General features: G+C 43.4%; 1 protein-coding gene across 2 annotated transcripts in view; it reads right to left on the bottom strand.

Moving 5' to 3' along the window:
* The window catches only part of ENOX1 (ecto-NOX disulfide-thiol exchanger 1), a 576449-nt gene that overhangs the window by 31105 nt on the left and 525211 nt on the right, over positions 1-20133 (bottom strand). For both annotated transcript variants that reach the window (XM_070409022.1, XM_070409021.1), the window contains one exon: positions 1200-1302. In XM_070409022.1, the coding sequence (XP_070265123.1) occupies positions 1200-1302 (103 nt within the window). The remainder of the gene's footprint in view (positions 1-1199; positions 1303-20133) is intronic.

Here is a 20133-nt window from a genome sequence, read left to right on the forward strand (position 1 = left end):
CCGAAACAAAAGCATGGATGGAGTGTTTGTGTGAACTAATATAAATTCAAAGTAAACATCATTACATAAAAGGGTACGGTCTTTTTTTTTTTAGTTTTATTCATTTCAAACGGGCTGGATCCGACCCGCGGGCCGTAGTTTGCCCACAGCTGGGCTTAACCTTGGCAACCTACTTGCATCACAGGTTCCTGAAATGAGACATAACTGTTTACCTGAACTGAGCTTTCCTCAAGTCTGAGAATGGTTCAATGACATATAGAACAATCTAGCAACCCAACTTCTGCAGTGTCAGACTTCCAGGAAGTTTCAGATAAAAGTCACCCTAAGATGTGCTTCTGTGCTATGCAGATTGTTTTGAGCTAAAGGCAATTTTAGCCACAGGCTCAGGAGAAACTCTGCCCTCAACCCTTCCGTGCCTAGAAGAATTTGAATTAGAGGACTTACCCATGAGAGATTATCAGTGATAACCTTTCATTCCACTTTCATGGCAGGGCAAACTTTTATTCACTAAACATTTGCTCTTTCTTCATTCTGCCATGACCCTTTGAGTTCCCCAAGACATATTTCCACACCCCTAGCTCAGGATGTCTTAATGCCTCAATCCCCCTTTCCATGCCAACCTCTCCTGCATGTGGTTTCTCTGACTCTCCCAGGTGAGCAGGGTTCCCATTCATGTGTATGAATTAAATTTGGTTATTTCTCTTGCTAATATGCCTCATGTCTATTTGATTATTAGACCAGCCAGAAGAGCCTTGAATAGAGGAAAGTTTGTTCTTCCCCCACATCAGCATTATCAGTCTGGCCTCAGGACATGGCCTCTCTTGAGCCTGGGAAATCTGGCTTGGTTTGGTACTTTTGGATTGGACACAACCTGACCTCTAGTTAGAAGTGATGTGTCCCGATTTTGAAATTCAGATGCATAACATGTGGGATGGAAATTAATCTGTCTTCCTGTACTCAGTTTTATGTCGGACTAACAACTAATATAAATGGTTACAGAAGAGCAAACCCCCATTGATTTGTACATTCCTAACTTGAAACGTATGCAATGTAATCTCGATAAAGCAAATCTCACCTCTGCCCAGAAGGCAACGCTGTTTAAATTGTTAACATGCTGGAAGTGAATTGCTTGAATATTTTTAATTGAATTACCTAAGAATTACTTAAAAAAACAGATGAGGAAAACAGAATATCCTTACCAATTAGTAGAGCTTCTTTCTCTGATTTTAAGCCTTGACTTCTTTTCTCAATGTTGTTCTCTCGGTCTTGGTTGACCAATGCGACTGTCAACACATTGATTTCCTATAAAATTAAAAAACAAATAGATATTTATGTAGATTCTGTGCATTTCAGTAAAAGCACCAGGTCCCTTAAACTCTAAAAAAGAGGTCATCACTTACATTTATAACTGTAGATCAATTTTTATAAGTAATTGCTCTATTTGCCCAGCGGTAGAAAATAATTCTAAAACTTAGTCTCCTGACGATAGCTCCCAGAAAACCAAGTAATTCTCTGCAAAACTGGCAATTTGGTGCAAATTATCTTAGGTTTTTGTCTATGTTCTTGTTTACTAACTGTTACCAAAAATGATATTTGACTGTAGCAGCTTTAACAAGTTTTATTTCAAATATGAAAGATTTTCTGAAAAGCATACACAGGCTGATTTATAATTCTATGCCAGTGTGTGTGTGTGTGTGTGTGTGTGTGCGCACAGGGCCCATTGGGAAAGGGAGATAGAGTTGTTAGGAGTGTTTAAGTTGACTAGATATATATCCTTATACACAACTGCAAACAGTAGATAAAGAAAATGTTGGGCAATTCTTTTCTTTGGAAACTAAAAATGAAGAATTGTACAACAAACCAATAACACATGCAATATTGAGGCCTGGCTATTTTTAGTTCTGTCTATAGTCTTTTTTTATTTAAAATCAGAGAAGAAAGATTTAACTCATCCTTTCAGACTTGATATTAGGACTCAAAATAGAGAGTGATTTAACAGAAAGTTAAGTTTAATTTTTAAAGACCTGCATATAAGGGGCAGTAGAATCATTAGGGTAGTTGAATCCTGTTGGGGGGAAATTTCTTACTGATAGATAGGTCTCAAGGAAGAATTAGTATATTTAGCAAAGAGTTAAGGATGATGTTCTAATAGATAGTAGGGGATCTGCCAGAGGACACAGGATAGGTAGGTAGGAAGGAAGGAGAACTTAGAAAGTCTGGGCAAATGGTTGGGCAGGTGTTACCAGGACTGGAATTGGCTATAGGATATTTAGCTAGTTACTGCAAATTAATAAAATTGGCCAGGTAAAAGAATACAGGAGATTTCTGTGAATAATGTTGAGCATATAAAAAACACAAGTCCCATCTGAAGGCATTCAAATAGAAAAGAGAAGGAAAAAATAAAAATAGATCAGGGCATGCCAATAAAAATAGATCTATGACCTGCCTTTAATTTATGATCTACTACTTTGTAAATCAGGGATAATCATAAATTCCCAGGAAAGAAGGTCCTGTTGAAAAATTGCAGTTACTAAAGCAACATTTGTTGAGCATGTTGGAGGCTTCTGTAAAGGTCACACTTACCTGCTGAAGACTGAGTGATCAAGTCTGAGTGAAAGGTGACGATAGGTAAGGTAAAGGACTGGGAAGCAGTGCTGTGACAGGTCACAGGGGAGGTTTTGGTGGACTAGAGGGTACCAACTGGGGCCTGAGGCTGGTGGGAGGAATGTGCCCATGAGGACAGGGGTCAGAAAGTTTTGGGAAATTGCTGGGGTCCAATCCCAGCGGGTCCAGGGATCCCCAAAGGTGTGGACGGAGTTGGCGAAGAATGAATGACATGGAAACTGGTTTCAGTTCATCAGCATAGTGAGGTTCTCCCTCCAGGATCTCCAGCGAAGTTCTGGTTAGGAACTCCAACCAAGTTCTGGTGCCATGTTCTCTTGCTAGGTTCTCCAGCCAGGGTTCTCCAGATTCTCCAGCCAGGTTCAGTCACCAGGTTCTTTAGCCAGGTTCTATCCAGGTTCTTTTGCCATGTTCTGTCTAGGTTCTCCAGCCAAGTTCTGTGGCCAGGTTCTGTCCAGGATCTTTTGCCATGTTCTCTGGCTAGGTTCTGGTTAGGATCTGAGGAGGATCTGACGAGGATCTGACGAGGTTCTGATGAGGAGCTGATGAGGAGCTGATGAGGAGCTGATGAGGATCTGATGTGGAGCTGATGAGGATCTGATGTTTATTGTCTTGTTACATCCGTATTTATACCAGCCGATTTTAATCCTGTCAATTTCTATTACAAAGGTTAGGGCGTTTCTTATCTCCATTCCAGGGAGTAAAGATTATGTAGCTTAACTTCCCGCCTGGCACTTAATTAAGGGGTTGTATCCCCTCCCTAACCTCAGGGAAAAATCCCCACCTGAGGAAACAACCTTTCTCGGAGAGGTGACCTTGGTCAAAACACATGGCGCTAAAGGGAGCAAACACATCAAGAACAGTATGCCACATATGCCAGGTCCACCGAAACATACGCTGTGCAGATGTCCCTTTCCTGCAGTGACTGTGTCAAGCAGCAAGGATGGACCGGCTTCCGGCAAATTCCCCCTTTTTTATTTTTTAAATGATAGCGCATGCAAATCAGCGGCCACCTCTCAGACTGGGCTGTTTAAGACTCGGAAGAAGACTGGCAAGCAATGACAACAAGCATAGCTATAAACATAGTGGATGGAGCGCACAGGGAGCCCCGTTCCTTAGGAGGTTGCCGGCCTCTTCAGTCAAGAGGTTTCAGCTGTCCTCAAGTTGTTGGTTTGGTTGTCCTTGTTGATCTGGCTAGTTGGTGGTGTCATTGGCGACGGGCTTCCCAAAGCGTCAGGGAGTTGAAGGGCTGTATCAAAGGGTCCACGCGCTTGATAGTGGTGTCGGTGTCCGGGGAGGAGTCAGCTGAGCCCTTTGGGTCGGCCGATATGGATAATACCGGGGAGGAGGAGGATGAGGCGGAGACGGAGGGTGGTGTGACATAAGGTCGGATTAGACGGTCTGGAATCCACACAGGTGAGTCTGCGTCCTGTGGCAATATACAAGCATATCCTCTCCCCCAGGTTAAAAGTACATCAGGTCCCTTCCAGGCTCCTGTAAGTAAGTCTTTCCATTTGATGAAATAAGTGAGTTTCTGCTAAATGAAAGTTTCTTTTGCTGATTTACTCAGAGTCCTCGGACTTGGCTGAGAGAGTAGCTTCCACTTCTTGCTTTTCTACCATCTGTTGGGCCTCAGTTGTTAACTTCTTCAGCTGACCCCATGTTGGCACCTCAGTCCCTTCCATAGCCTTTCTTTTCTTCTTTTTTCTGTTTTTCAGTCATCAGGGCAACTCTAAGTCTTTGGAACGATGGGACAAGGAGCTTCTCTGGGTCCATTGTGGTGAAGCATGTAATGCATTTACTCAATCCAAGGCAGGCATTAAAAAGAAAAACCCCAAATGCTCTCTTGTATCCATTTTAAGAGTAGGATTGGCGCTTTCTGCTATTACCTGAGTCCTGATCTATCACCTCAGGGAGAGCTTGTCAATCCTGTACTTTTCCGGGGTGGAAAGGCTGCAGTGGGGTTAAGGATAAGGCTCCTTGGGCCTACCTTCTCCCGTGCCTCTACATTTACCTTTCCGGCACCTTTCCTTCCTCAGAAAAGCATGGACATACTTCTTGTATAAAACATTCCGTCTGACTGGGAGTAACCTTAACTCCTCTGCTAGCAAGCATATGTGTTAAAAGATCAATACAGAGTCTTTTTTCTTTAGACTCAGTATGGCACATCTTCTCAATCTAAAGATCAATACAGAGTCTTCTTTCTTTGGACTCAGTATGGCACATCTTCTCAATCTAAGTTCTATACTATCCACCTTCTTACCCTACTTATCCTCTATAGGGGGGTCTGTAGCACCCTGGTGGAGTCCTATCCATCCCGAATGTGGGGGTTCTCAATGGGGGTGGGGAGCTTACCTAGGGGAATCCTGTTCCAGGGGTTCCCAAAGGTGTGGACGGAGTTGGCGAAGACTATCCACCCTCTTCCTACGGTGGAGTCCTATCCGTCCCGAGTGTAGGGCGCTTACCTAGGGGAATGGGGGGCTTACCTAAGGGTCCCTGTTCGGGCGCCAATTGTTGAGGTCCAACCCCAACGGGTCCAGGGATCCCCAAAGGTGTGGACGGAGTCGGTGAAGAAGGAATGACATGGAAACTGGTTTCAGTTCATCAGCACAGCGAGGTTCTCCCTCCAGGATCTCCAGCGAAGTTCTGGTCTCCAGCGAAGTTCTGGTTAGGAACTCCAACCAAGTTCTGGTCAGGATCTCCAACCAAGTTCTGGTGCCATGTTCTCTCGCTAGGTTCTCCAGCCAGGTTCTCCAGGTTCTCCAGCCAGGTTCAGTCATCAGGTTCTTTAGCCAGGTTCTATCCAGGTTCTTTTGCCATGTTCTCTCCCTAGGTTCTCTCTCTAGGTTCTCTCTAGGATCTCCAGCCAAGTCCTGTCTCTAGGTTCTGTCCAGGATCTTTGGCATGTTCTCTGGCTAGGTTCTGGTTAGGATCTGATGAGGATCTGATGAGGAGCTGATAAGGAGCTGATGAGGAGCTGATGAGGATCTGATGTTTATTGTCTTGTTACATCCATATTTATACCAGCCGATTTTAATCCTGTCAATTTCTATTACAAAGGTTAGGGCGTTTCTTATCTCCATTCCAGGGAGTAAAGATTATGTAGCTTAACTACCCGCCTGGCACTTAATTAAGGGGTTGTATCCCCTCCCTAACCTCAGGGAAAAATCCCCACCTGAGGAAACAACCTTTCTCGGAGAGGTGACCTTGGTCAAAACACATGGCGCTAAAGGGAGCAAACACATCAAGAACAGTATGCCACATATGCCAGGTCCACCGAAACATACGCTGTGCAGATGTCCCTTTCCTGCAGTGACTGTGTCAAGCAGCAAGGATGGACCGGCTTCCGGCAGGAAATGGGCTAAGGAAAGTGTGTAGCCAGAGGAACATAAAAGGTCATTAAAGAAGAGAAATGTCTGGTAGCACATTATAAAACTTCAAATGGACAGTTGCCAAAACCCCTCACAGTAGGGACAGATGCACCATAATAGTGAACACTAAGGTAGCACATTCTCAAGGACATCAGAGGACAAAACCAGTTTATGCTTCATATTTAACTTTGGAGAAAACATGGTCCAATTCTTAAGTCCTATCTTAAGAGTTTCGTGTTCTCTACATAGGATGTTCTAACTTATCTAGTTAGCAATTGGGCAACACATTTTACTGGGACACTGGATCATGAGTTTGCAAGGCTTGTCCTTTTCTTAAAAACTTCACTGTCCTTATTACTTCCTCCCATCCCAAACCTTGAGACAGTGGGAGGAACATGAGAATGGGAAAGGTTCATTATTAGAAATACAAAAATTATGAAGATCCTTTTTATTTATCCCATTAAAATCCTTTTCCAATAGATTTAATATGCCCTGAAGAATGATATATCTACTAGATGTTCTGGAAAAGGCTCCAGATGCATAGCAACTGAAAACTGGACATGGATAAGAGTGGAGGGGGCTGGAGGTAAGGGAGGTTACTAAGAACAAATTGTTAATGGTGTGCAAAGTACACAGAGGGAAAGAACTTTGGGATTGGGGGATCAAGAGTTTCCTCGCAGTGAGGTCAACAGGAGTATGAAATAGAATTCTAAGGAAAGTGGTAAAAACATCATTCACCTACAGACTGAGAAGCACTCGAGACTAGAAATGCACCATAGGTTACAGCTCTGCACGGGGGAGAAGAATGGACAAGATTATCTAATAAGTCTTCTCTCTTACCCTTGACTGTAATTTCTGTGACAGCTAGAAGAAATCACTAAAGGGCTGGAAGAGGTTTTCAATAACTAGAAACTAGATTTCATGGCTTTTTTTTTTTTTAAGACTTCTTAAAGAGTTAGCTACTTGAAGTCAGAAATTTCCCCTCGGAAGTGTCCTTACCAATTACTTTGAGAAATGATACTTTTAGGAAAACTCTTTTCCAATAATTTACTGAGCTAGAATTGTACTTTGTTGTTGTTTTGTTTTTGTCCCTCTCTACCCACCCAAGCCCCCAAGAACCAAGAATAATGGTTTCCCGATATTATAGAATCCTTTCATTATTCCCTTCATTTCATTATTCCTGTGGCCTCCTTAACTTCGGTGTGGTTTGCTCTCTACTGCAAAGCTTCTTGAACACGTGGTGTCTACCCACTGTGTCTACTGCCTCATCACTTGAAATCTCAGCTTTCTCATCAGTCACACCAGGAAACTATCCCTTAAAAGATTTTCAGTGACTTCTGTATTTTCTCAGCCCTCTTACCATGTGATACTTGACATCAGCACCTCTTAACCATCTGCATCACTTGCTTCTGTTACATAAGATGTCCTGGTCTTTTTCTTCCTAATTTTTTTTTAGCCTTCACTGGCTTTTTCACTCCCTCTGCTGGCCCAGCATACATGGAGAAGGTAGCTTTCTTCTTATGCTCTAACTTTGGTACTTGCCCAAGGTCAGTCACCAACTTTTCTTCTCTTTTCCCTTTTATCAGAATACTTTTATTTTCATGGGTTCAACTATCATCACACTTAACTTTTTAACTGTGTCTTATCATCACCTGACCATTGGGCTTGTCTGCTTGAATCGATCACTGCCCAGTTCAAATTCAAAGTGAGAGTGGGTAGGGGAGACAGACTTTAGCTGTGGCTCTTTCGCTAGGAACTGGCTGACCTTGGCAAGCCCTCTCCTTCTTAATTGTATTTTCACACACAGTACAAGCCCCATATCTCTCAGAGGCATTTATTCCAAGCTACTTGCAAGGTTTCCTTATCTCAGCACATTTCCTTTGTCACTTATGTAGCAGTTGATCACTTACATGGTTAGACAGAACTGACTTTCACCGGAGTTTGTTTTTTCAACAAAACCAGCAATTCCTTTAGGGCAGTCACAATACCTGACAAGGTGAAGCAGCGTGGCCAAGTGGAACTGTGTTCTGATTCTGTTGCTGTTCTTTATGTGTCAGGTAGGGCATCTCTTAACTCCCTCTTATGTAAGACATGCATAAGAACCTATGCCTGTCTACTACCCAGAGCTACTGTGAGGACCAAATGTCAAACGTGAGATGGTGCTTTTGAAAATTGTAAGCATCTATGAATATATTGTGGCATCATTATTACCAATATTATTCACAGGACTGACTGGATAACAACAGCTGCATAATACATACTTGGGGTACAGAATCCATGTAAAAAGTAAGTATTAAACTTTGACTGCAATCATCTAATCATATTACCCATCAATAAAAAGGTAATATGCTAATTAGACCAGGAGACCTTCCGGGAGACCTTCCGATGTCCTTCCGGACAAAGCCATGGTGGCAGAGGCAGTTAGGGGCAATCAGGCTGGCAGGGGAGGGCAGGTGGGGGTGAGCAGGCCAGCAGCAGGGGGGCAGTTGGGGGCGAGCAGGCCGGCAGGGGGGCAGTTAGGGGTGATCAGACCAGAATGAGGAGCAGTTGGGGGCAATCAGGCCAGCAGGCAGAGTGATTAGGGGCAATCAGGCAGGCAGGCAGGCCAGCAGTTAGGAGCCAGTGGTCCCAGACTGCGAGAGGCAGTTTAGGCCCGATCCTGCAGGGATCCCTGTAGGATCGGGCATAAACCGGCAGTCAGACATCCCCCAAGGGGTCCCAAATTGGAGAGGGTGCAGGCTGGGCTGAGGGACACCCCCATGCATGAATTTTGTGCACTGGACCACTAGTCTATATATATATAAGGCTAATATGTAAAGTGTCCCCTCGGGATTTTGACCAGGAGACCGGGAGTTTGATCGCTTGCTATGATGTGCGCTGACCACCAGGGGGTGGCATGGAATGAAGGAAGGCCCTGGCCGGCAGCTGGAAGGCCCCTATAGGCCCTAATCGCCCGCCAGGCCTACGGACCCTACCCATGCACGAAATTCATGCACCGTGCCTCCAGTATAAAATACGTATGCAAAAATATACACACAAACTGTGGTAGTGTTCAAACAGTGCATATTTTCTATTTTCTACATGTTCTGTGGCAATGTTGTTGTACTGCTATCCTTATAATTTAAAAATAAATAAGAAGAAGCCAATGACATACAGATGTCATTTTAAAGAGCTACAGGTAAGCATAGAGTGTAGCTGACTACTTCACTGAATAACACACTGAGCGACACTCCACTACACATACACAGTAAATAAGGACACTACAATGTGACTTCCTCTGTGGGCCTCCAAGGGCTACAGCTACTAGTGCAAGGTGAGTGGGACAGTTGTCAGGATCTGCATGGTGCGGATTCACCAGCTCACCTCCGCCTCTGCCAACACCATCACAAGGCTCTTCTCATTCCTTCTCTACTTTCCTTGTTCCACAGCCTCATTTTTGCTGTTTGCTTCTAAATCCTGCTCTCAAATATTACATTCCACAAAACCAGGGGTACTGTAGCCACAGTCAACATGCCAATCAGCTATTTCAATACCCTTTACTCATTTCTTTTGTCAAGGTACCAAAAGCAATCCACCAAGTGCTTTGCCAGTCTCCACTAAGCTATTGCTCATAAGATTAGAACCTTCAAGATATTGCTCATAGGATTAGAACTGTGGTTGGGAAGGAAGGAAATAGTGATACCTCTCACACTTCTCTTCCAGAGCCAGTGACTAGCATGTAGCAGTTGCCCAGTGGCTGATAAATGAAAGAGTGACCCACAAAAGAAAGTCCTGAAATAGTGAAGAAATGATAGATTTAGAAACAGTAGAATGGTCTTAATTGCCACCGATTTGCTGTAATCTCGTTTCCCTATTTTTATTTGTAGAAATAGATGATCCATGTCTTTTTGCTCTAAAATTCCATGCCTGCTCTGTTCCCTCTTTCCTGAATTGGAGCTTCCCTTCAGAGTAAAGCAGCTAACTTGGCACAGACAGTATGTACTTATCCTGGCTTTCAATGTAAAAAAAAAAAATTAGAAGGGTAATAGGAGGCAGAGGGAGAAAAATAACAAAAATGCAGATGGATGAGAAAAGGGTTGATGAGAATGAGTGATGAGTAAGCTTCAAAATTTCTTATGGTTTCAGGGAAAATAAGAATTCGCCAATCCCCAAGTGCAAACAGGGTCTCAGGACTTTTCTGTGGGTAAGAACTCCCAGGGCCCCACTAATACCAGTGGCTGAAGCGTAGTACTGCCAGTGCAGAGGGTTGCGGGCTCCCCACCCATCCGTGCCCTTTCCCCAGAAGCCTTTGATGTTTAGGGCCTGCATGAGGGAGGCAGGAGACCCAACAGGCTTCCACCTGAGAGAGACCATTTGAAAGCAGACATGTGGGACTCCTGCCCTCAGCCAAGATTCAGCAACTCATCACAATGCAACCACATTCTACACACTGAGATGTCCCACCTCACTGGGGTTCAGCTGCTGGCCATGTAGCATATATTCTTAGATAATTCCAAAAATGGTGTTTTCTAAGATTTCCAATTGCACAGATTGGAATAGTTACAGGTCATAAAAGAGAAGCCTTTCAAGAAACAGGTGTGGTTTAGGTGCCAGAGATCCCAGATGCAGTGCTTCTCCCGGTGGCCTTCCTTTCAGGGCATCCTTGGTTATATCTATCGAATAAAAACTTATGTAGTGCTTACTATGCACAAGTAGTATTAGAAGAACTTTACAAATATGAACTCATTTAATCCTCACCACAGCTCCATGAGGTCATTACTACTGCTCTCCCATTTTACAGATGAGGAAATTGAGACATAGTGATGCTGAAGGCCACAAACTAGGAAGAAGCAGACTCTGGACTTAACCAATGCTTTCTCCTTACACATTCTTTGCTGTGCTAGGTCACCTCTCTTGACTGCACTCCGGGCACCTATTATCCTTGTCAACTGAAAGTGCTGATTGAGCACTGGGACCAAATCCCCTCCTGTCCTGACCATTCAGAAGCCAGCAGGGGTCTCAGGCAGGACCAGTGAGCAGTTTGCACGGTTATGAATGCAAAGGGGAGCAAGGCAGGCAGCCAGGAGGGGCCTGGCTGAGAAGCAGTGTTGGTAGGGATGGGTCAGCTCTGTGCTGCTATTAGGTGGTGATGGTCTTCCTTTGTACAAATGTGACTTGTAATCATGGTCTTTGCAACAGGGAAGGGATTCAAAGGCAGAGTGCCGGGACAATGAAGAAGATGCAGCACACTGCTCTCCTGGTTGGGAAGATGTCAGGGAGGAAAGCCAAGATCAATGCAGCACTCCAGAGACCAAGTGTGGGTCACGTGCAGGACTGACTGAGCAGGTGAAGAGGCTCAGGAAGAGGGCCCATCCTATATAATAAAAGTCTAATATGCTAAGTGTCCAGTTCAACCAATCAAAGCATAATATGTTAATGATATGCTAAGGCTGCTCAACTGCTTGCTATGACATGCACTGACCAACAGGGGGCATACAGTCAACGAGTTACTATGACATGCACTGACCACCAGGGGACAGACCACCAGGAGCAGACACTCTGACCAGTAGGTTAGCTTGCTGCTGGGATCCAGCTGATCAAGACTGGGTGAGATGGGCTAGACATGCCCTGGAGCCCTCCCATGGTCCCTTCTTGGCTGGCCAACCTCCCATGTCTCTCCCCAGTCCTGATCATGCACTGGTGGGGTCCCTTGGCCTGGCCTGTGCCCTCTTGCAATCCACGACCCCTCTGGGGATGTTGGAGAGCCAGTTTCGGCCCCATCCCACAGGCCAGGCCAAGGGACCCACTGGTGCATGAATTCGTGCACTGGGCCTCTAGTGTGGTAATAAGGCTGAACCACTGAGGTGTAGAGATAAGCAAGAACAAAGGGGTACAGAAGCCATTCTAAAGGAAGAATAGACCAATTCTCTGTGTGTGAAGTAGATGGAAAAAAGGAGAGTGAATTAAAAAAAAATTTAGAGAAGTCTGGATGACTAGCAGAATAATGATACCAGAATTAAAGATCGTAAAGAATGAGAAGTACTGGCTCCAATATTGCAGAAATATTGGCTGTGAGGCCTTGGAAAGGCAGCGGGAAATACAGGGAAGCATCAGGACACCTGGGCTGGGAGTCACTTTGTAGCCGGTCTTCTGCCTCTCCCTGTCCTGCATGGTCCCAATGCACACCTGTTGTTCCTGTCACGTCCAGAAGTGCCCCTACCTGGACTGTATGTGATGGCTCTGCCTGTAATCATCCCTCTACACAGGAACAATGTCCTCAACACCTAGCATACTCTCCTGCACATGTTAAATCTGCAACTGATACTTTTTGAAAGAACTGTAGACCTTTGAGAATATTTATTGAATTATATCAAGTGACTGTTACTACATAGAGAGGATAAGTTTCATAGGTGAAATAGACTGGCCTCAGAGATTTGGTAGTATCCTTGGCCTTTAGTGATTTATTAAAAGTTGCTAAGGAATACATACAGTGGCTAGTGAAAAAACAATACAATCACTATGGGTATTTTACATCATTTTGGTCCTAAAATGCATTTATGATTGTGTCATAGTAAAGTAAAATAACTTCTTTACTATCTTAGATTAAAGAAGGTAAAAAGTTAATTTTGAATTTGTATCTATTATCAATGCTTTCAATATGTCTTTAATTTAATATTAACTTTTTTGAAAACCATAATATAAGCTTATAAACTTTTCCCTTTCCTTTCTTTTCCAAAATTTAAGACAATTCTCTAGTTAACTTTAATTCTTAGTAATAACCTTTCTTGGTTTTCTCATTGTAAATATATATATATTCAATGTGGAAAATTTACAAAATATAAAAAGAAAATAAAAATAACTGAAATTCTACTACCCAGATATAAACACTATTAATATTTAAATATTTACCTTTTATACAGTTTACAGTTGTTTGTATGGAAAGCAATACAATAATCAATAAATAATAATATAAAAATAAACTCTGTTTTGCATACTCACAATTGTAAGCTTACTTTTGCCCCACTCTATATTTCATATATAACCCACCACACTTAAACTGTGGTCTCAAGCTGGCAATTAAATGACTTTCTTTTGGCATAGTTCTGTGACAGCTATGTTAAATAAAATCCATCTAAAAATAGAAAAAAAATGTCTTTGTATCCCAGTAACTCCATTCAGGATTTAAAGTGTAGGTTGTAGTATTTTATTTTTAGTTGTATTATATGCCACTGTAGATGTTACTCAATGAAAAAATACACTTGATCTCAAAAACATCTGTGTGTTTCTCACCACTACGTAAAAGTGTCATCCACACTGCCATATCTATGCAAGTCCACTCCGTTCATAGCCTGAAAAAGTGCTGACATGAAAAATCTCCTCTACCAATAAAAATGAAGCAGCAAACAGAAGAAAATAAAGTGAAATACTTTTAAATGTATTTATGTGCATCCAGAATTAGTCGGTTTGATTTATCTTATATGATACTGACTCTATTGCTGGTGGAGATTAATTGTATTACGGTGCTCTTGGCATGTTATTTTCCCAGTCCATTTCTCAGTATGATGTTTCTTATTTTTCTCTGCTACACAGCACCCACTATCATAATTTTCAGCTGCAGAGTTTACATTACTAATGGTAATATTAAAATTTAGTCTTTTTGACCTTTGTAGTGGTAAACTGGGTCATGAGAATAGATGGGATGCAATCTGATAAATGAGAAAGAGAGACATTTAATTATTATTAAAGTAAAATCAAATTTTACAAGGTTTGTAGGGCATGCTATGAGATCTCAGTAAATATTAAATATTCTCCCCTTCCCAACAAAAAAATCCAATTCTCTCTCCTCACTGCCTTCTTGCAGATGCCGTGTGTGATAAATGTCCCAAGAACTGTGTGTTCTGGATTGCCGATGCATGGTGCCTGATGGATGAGGAATTTGAGGTCCTAAGTAGGAAATAGTATGACTAATGACAACAATGATAATACTAATAGATAGGCTTACTGGGTGTTTGGTAGATACCAGGTTCTGGTACTTGTATCCATATTTTGCACATGAAAAAGTTGAGGCACAAATAAGCTTCTGAAGCTAACGTACCTGAAATGTGGTGATTCCAAGACTGGGCCCCAGGCGGTCAGACTCTGGAGCTATTAGTCTTTACTGCATGTGTCTGAGGGAATCACAACTTTTTTACTTTGTTCAAGCCCCTGATCCCAACCAAGTCTTCTTCCTTATGGAGAGAACTGAAGCCAATCTTTGTGGAGTTTCCTTTCAGCCATATGCTATCTCTTCAATGGGCCGTTGCCCCATGAGGATAGTGACTGGGCTGTGATTGGATGTGCTCCCTATGTCCACGTGGACGTGGATGGACATAGTTAGGAGTGGCTTGTGTCAGTCATGCATACTCTCCAAATGAATGCGATTTCTTATGAACCAGAGCCTTAAAATTAGTAATTGTATATTTTTCTTGTTGGGTTAAGTAGCAACAAAGTTCAACATTTAGACTGAATAAGGTTTCAGTTCAGTATGATCTGATTAGAATTTATTCAGCCTCCACCACTCTTCATTCATTAAATATTTATTGAGCACCTACTATAGAATAGGCTAGACAACAAATTTCTAAAGTGATTAATAGCGGTTGCTGCTCTCAAAGAACATAAAAGTCTAGAGGATGGATAGGATGTAAAAAATATTAAAATACAGTGAGATAAAAGTTATGACAAGGGTTGGCCTCAGGTGCTATAGAAGCCCAGAGCAGCACCTACCCTGGACTGGGATGGAGAGTGGGCAGCAGTTACTCCCTGTCTGGTCCACAGACTGGTAGCACCAGTCTCATCTGGAAGCTTAGTAGCCAGACCTTCCCAATCTTAAACTCTAGGGTGGAGCCCAGCAATCTGTTTTAAGAAGCTCTCTGATTCTGTTCCTTACTAAAGTTTGAGAAGTACAGTGGGGCCTTGACTTACGAGTTTAATTCGTTCGGAGACCAAGCTCGTTAAGGAGCTCGTTAACTCACATTACTCTGTCAACTCAATGCAAAAAATCAGCTGGTATCTCAAAAAACTCGTTAGTGGGGACACTCTTAAGTCAAGGCCCCACTGTATTGCCTTTGAAAATGTAAGATTCACAGGTACATAACAATTAGTCAAGAACACACACATCAAATTAAAATCTGTAAAATAAGAAAGTTGGATGAGGTGACCTCTGTCACCTCTATTCTAACTTTCATAGTCTGTAGGATTAATGCACAGTAAAATGAACTGGAATGAAATGTGCTTATCTTCAAGATCCCCTGCAGATCATATACAGAAGGAGTGTTTGCATCACTTACCTAACCAGGCCAAACATACTGGCAGAGCTGTCTGAAGCTGCTAGAAGTTCTACGTCAATTCATCATCAAGCTAATGTATTACAAGTGTACTCATCTGCATAGGCTTATCACTGGGTGAGATTCTGTAAGGCACGCATACACAACACCTCCCCACCTCCCCAAGGCACTTAGATCTGAGCTGAAGATAGACCTATCATAACTGGGCTGTTTAGAATGTCTGCAATGATGATAAATACTGTGGGGATATGGAGGAAATGGTAATTGCTTGGGCTGATCTTACTGTAGAATAAGGCCCAAAGAAATAGGAATTGAGCTGGGCTTAAAAGCAGGTGGAATTTGCATTGCATGCAAAAAGGGTGACATGATAGATGGGAAGTGGAATTATCAATAAAAAATCTAATTACTTAGAATTTTTAATGAATGGTGCAGTTAGCTGAATTCGACCTGTTGACTAAAGCCATTTATTCAACATAACCAGGCCAACAGTTAATTCTGTTCTTACCCGGGGGGATAATTTGAATATTGTTATATAAAATAGCCAGGAACAATATGTAAGCATCCAGCTGGGAGACGTACTGTGCCCGTGTTCGTGGGCATGTGTGTGTGTTAGTGTAGCGAGGGAGTGGGGGTTACACCTACCCAATTCAGGGGCTTCACACAGCCTGCACTTGTAGACCCTTTCTCATAGTTTTAAGTCATCACTCCCAAAGCTGGCAGGCAAAGAAATTGCCTGTGAAAATTAGATTCTGAAAGTCTCATAAACATAAGTGCTCATCAGCACACACTGAACAGTCTGGAAATTGCCCAAAGAAAGCCACTCTGTAATCTCATGGGGAAGCTGACATAATAAACGCGATAGCGGTGCTGAGCATCACAGCCACAAATCTCCTCCACAAGGCCAATGCCAGGGTCGGGAAGTCTGAGGCATGTGGAATTTTCTTGATAAAAAATAATCAAATGAACAGAAATCTGGAAGTAGCTATTAATGCTTCCGACACTGGTCAGCCTTTCCAGGGGAACCTGCAGCCGCAAAAATATTTGTTGTGGGCTGCATGGGGCCCGCGGGCCGTGAGTTTGACATGCTTGCTCTAGAATGAACAGAAGACATGCAGGCCTTTTGCTTTCGAGAACAACTTTTCTTCACAGTTTTACTTTCCCTCTGTGTTAATTAGGAACACATGGAGGGGACTTACACCGAGGTGTGGTTTGCTCAAGTTCTGAGGTTTCGTGATGACCTAAATTAGATTTAAGTATGAAGACAGCAACCTTCTTGGAGGTTTGATTACAATGTCATTACAGGCGGCCGCAAACAAACATGGTGTCTGGTGCCAGGGTGAGAGGCTGGGCTGGTTTCTGATCTTTAATCCTGGTGTCCCTTTGGGCCCAGTGGGCAGGGAGGTGAAGCTGGCGGACCCATCTGTTAGACCCTGCGGAGGGAGGGGTCATGGAGAGGCGGCCCCAGCAGAGCTGGGAAGACTTTTGAGGCTGAATGATTAGAACACCTTTCACCTTACTGTGGGTGTTCGCATATATTTATTTTGAAGTCCAACCTTTGTAGTTTCCCCCAGGAAGCCTACTAATATTTTATTTTCAGATTAACACCTGAGATTTTAGCTTCAAATTTGAGAACCTTACTTTTGGCTCAAGTTTGCACTACGTGTTTATACTGGGGCAGGCGATTTCCCTAGGAGAGTGGCCGAGGTGCAGAGACGGTGAAAGCCCTCGCTCCTTGACCTGCTAGGGTTGACCTGGAAGTGCTGGCGGGCCCAGCACAGAGCGAGCTGGAAAACTCTTCCTGCTGCCGTCTTGCCTGCCCTCGCCCTTTTCTTCTTTCTCACCTTCCCACCTACTTTCTGGCTTTGTCATCTTCCTACACATTTCCTCAAAGAAATGCCACAGCTCAGTGCATTATGTGGCAACATGATGGATGAGCTCTGGCGACGAGCAGTGTGCGGAAACTGCCTGCCCTTTGCAGCATTGCCTAGTCTCCCAGGAGAGCCCCTGAGGAAGGCCAGGGGCACAGCAGGTGAGCGGAGCAAGGCGGTGCCAGCCCTGGCTGCTACATTTCATACCTCTCCCCTCCCGGGCTCCCCTGTGGTCGGCAGAAACCAGGCGTGAGGAAGTCACTGTAGAATGTTTAATATTGTAAACGACGACAACCACCATCCAGAAAGCCCTATGGCTCCTGAGTAAACTTGCAGAACTATCAAGAGCAGGTTCACCTACTGGTGAGTCTTTGTTCCTTGCTGTTTTCTAATCTTTAATCCTCCTGACACAGCTCCTGATGCTCCCCCACTGTCTTCCAGAGGCACTAGGAGAAAATTCTGCTTCTGTCCACCTTTTGGGTTCCTGGTTTTTAAAATAAATGCTCCTAAACTTCTTTCCTGTTCACTTTTGATCAACATACCAGGCAGTGCTAAGCTGTATCTCGAGGGAGGCAGGGATACTGTGACTGAGACTTCTAGGTTTATTCGACCTATTCCTTGCACTCAAGGCACATCTGTGTTTATGTATGCCTCTCTTGTTGATGCTTTAGAGCTTGCATGCATTTTCTTGGCCATCTTAGAAATAAAACCTTAATGTTCCGTTTGGGGCTAGAACTCATTTTGTTCTTTTACTTGCTAACTTTTTCATGTATTCTCTTGAGAGAGAAGACAAGCCCCATTTGGGTCTCGGTGGTCTGTGTCACTGAGCCTTGGTCTGGGATCCTCACAGGGCACAGGCTCCACAATCCCCGGACCAACAAGAAGACTGATCTGCAGTTCCCAGCACAAAATCCTAAATGGCACATCTCAGCATTGTTCTAAATTATTTACCACGAATATACAATTTGCCTTTTCCTTCAGAATTCAAATATTCTTGGGAGTTATTTTCCTGTCCTGTTGAGGAACTCAGAATCCTCTCTATGTAGTACTACCCCAGACATTATTATTGGCTGTTTATTTCATCACTTACCAGGTAGGGGCTGAGCTTGGATCTTTTAAAAGAAGCAGTGGATCTCCCTCTATCTCTAAATCTCAATCCAGTGGAAGGGCTTCTTCATTTAAAAAGTGCTTAAATGCCCGGCCAGTGTTGCTCAGTGGTTGAGCATCGACCTATGAACCAGGAGGTCACAGTTTGATGCCTGGTCAGGGCCCCTTCCCCGGGCTGTGGGCACAAACCCCAGTGTGGGACATGCAGGAGGCAGCTGATCAATGATTCTCTCTCATCATTGATATTTCTCTCTTTATCTTCCTCTCTCTCTCAAATCAATATATATAGTGCTTAAATGGTGTATGAATTAGCGAATAATTGTTAAAAAAATTCATTGCATACTATCTGTGACAGCAAAAACAAATAATATTTTAAAGTCCCACGGAAGGGACTGATTGAATAAATTGCAGCACATCTGTGGCATGAAGTATTAGGCACTCATTAAAAATCATATTAAGAAAACATTTAATAACTTGGGAAAATGCTCATGATTTATTAGGGGAAAAGTCTAGGCTGTAAAACTTCCCATATTATATGCTGTAAATTTGGTAAAAAAAATATATATGTGCCAAAGGCAAAGATGAAGGAAATACAAAGAAATGGAAGCACTGATTTTTAACTGGTGAGACTGCAGACATTTTTTTTCTTTATATTTTTCTGCACTTTACAAATTTTTCACCCCCAAACATGGTTAGGATAAGAGCATTTATATGTATGTATATTGGATCCATAAAAATTACAATCATCCGTTCTAATTGATTGCTTTTGCTTCTACATCAGGTAGGATTATCATGAACCGTTTGGGGGAAGTACAGTCTGCAAAATGGAACACGCTCGTCTCAGATCTTGGCTTTAGCCCTATAGATACCAGGAGCATGCAGACCATCTCCCCAGGGAGCTGGCATTCGCGTCTCCTCCTGCTTTTCTTTAACCTGGCCTCGGGGAAGAAGGTATTTTCACTTCTCTAAACCCAACCTGTCAGCTTTATTAAACACGCGCTCATCCTGTTACATGCTCCAAATTCACTAATGGCAAGCAAGTCTTACCAACTCCTGTGCTGACACTAAGGGCAGACTGTAGCCCCAGGTTCCAGCTGTGGAGACACATTGTCAGCAGGCAGGGAGGCTCCTGGTGAGGAAACCTGTCCTGAGTGTTTACTGGAAACCAGAGCACTAACCATGAAGCCAGCCCCTGCCTCTGCTTCACGCAGCTCCCTCGCTTCCTGCGGGAAAGTGGGGGCACTAGCAGGGTCTCCCCTAGTCATCAACCTTTTCGAGGGGGCTGGGCTGGGGTGTGAGTGGGTTTTTCAGATGGGATTATGGGTCTCACAGCAGAAAACATGGTTAACCAGCTGGAAAAGCCCAGCTGGTGGGAGCAGATTTAGAGAGTGGAGGTGGAGAAGGAAGCATCAGTGGCAAAAATCAATAATTTACAGGAGCTGTAACTTGAGAAAAGGCCAACTTTGAGGTGTGAGCATTTAATATGGTAACAGGGTCGTACATTACAGGGTAAAGGAAATATTAGTCCATGAAAAGTCTACCCTATTGATTTCAGACACGTACAGAGCCAGGGTAACCTCAGGCATTGACAGACATGAATCCGTCCTCTCCTGAAGGAAGACACAGTGGCTTTTGAGAGGGTCTTATACCCTACACACCCGCACATTGCACCCAACTCCCATCAGACTCTCCTCTCCACAGAGCCAGTCCTTCCAGTAAAGGTCTTGTCTGCAGAGAGTTTTTGGAAACATGCAAACAAGCCCATTATTCCCACTGTATAACTGACAGGGACAGTGAGTCCCAATGGAATGAAACAGTGGACAAGTTTTGGCTAGGACAGTGAGGCAGCCTCACCTGGGGCAG

The sequence above is a fragment of the Myotis yumanensis genome, unplaced genomic scaffold (genome assembly GCF_028538775.1).
Source record: "Myotis yumanensis isolate MYYU_CA2020_CCGP unplaced genomic scaffold, mMyoYum1.0.hap1 SCAF_3, whole genome shotgun sequence".
Classification (NCBI taxonomy): domain Eukaryota; kingdom Metazoa; phylum Chordata; class Mammalia; order Chiroptera; family Vespertilionidae; genus Myotis; species Myotis yumanensis.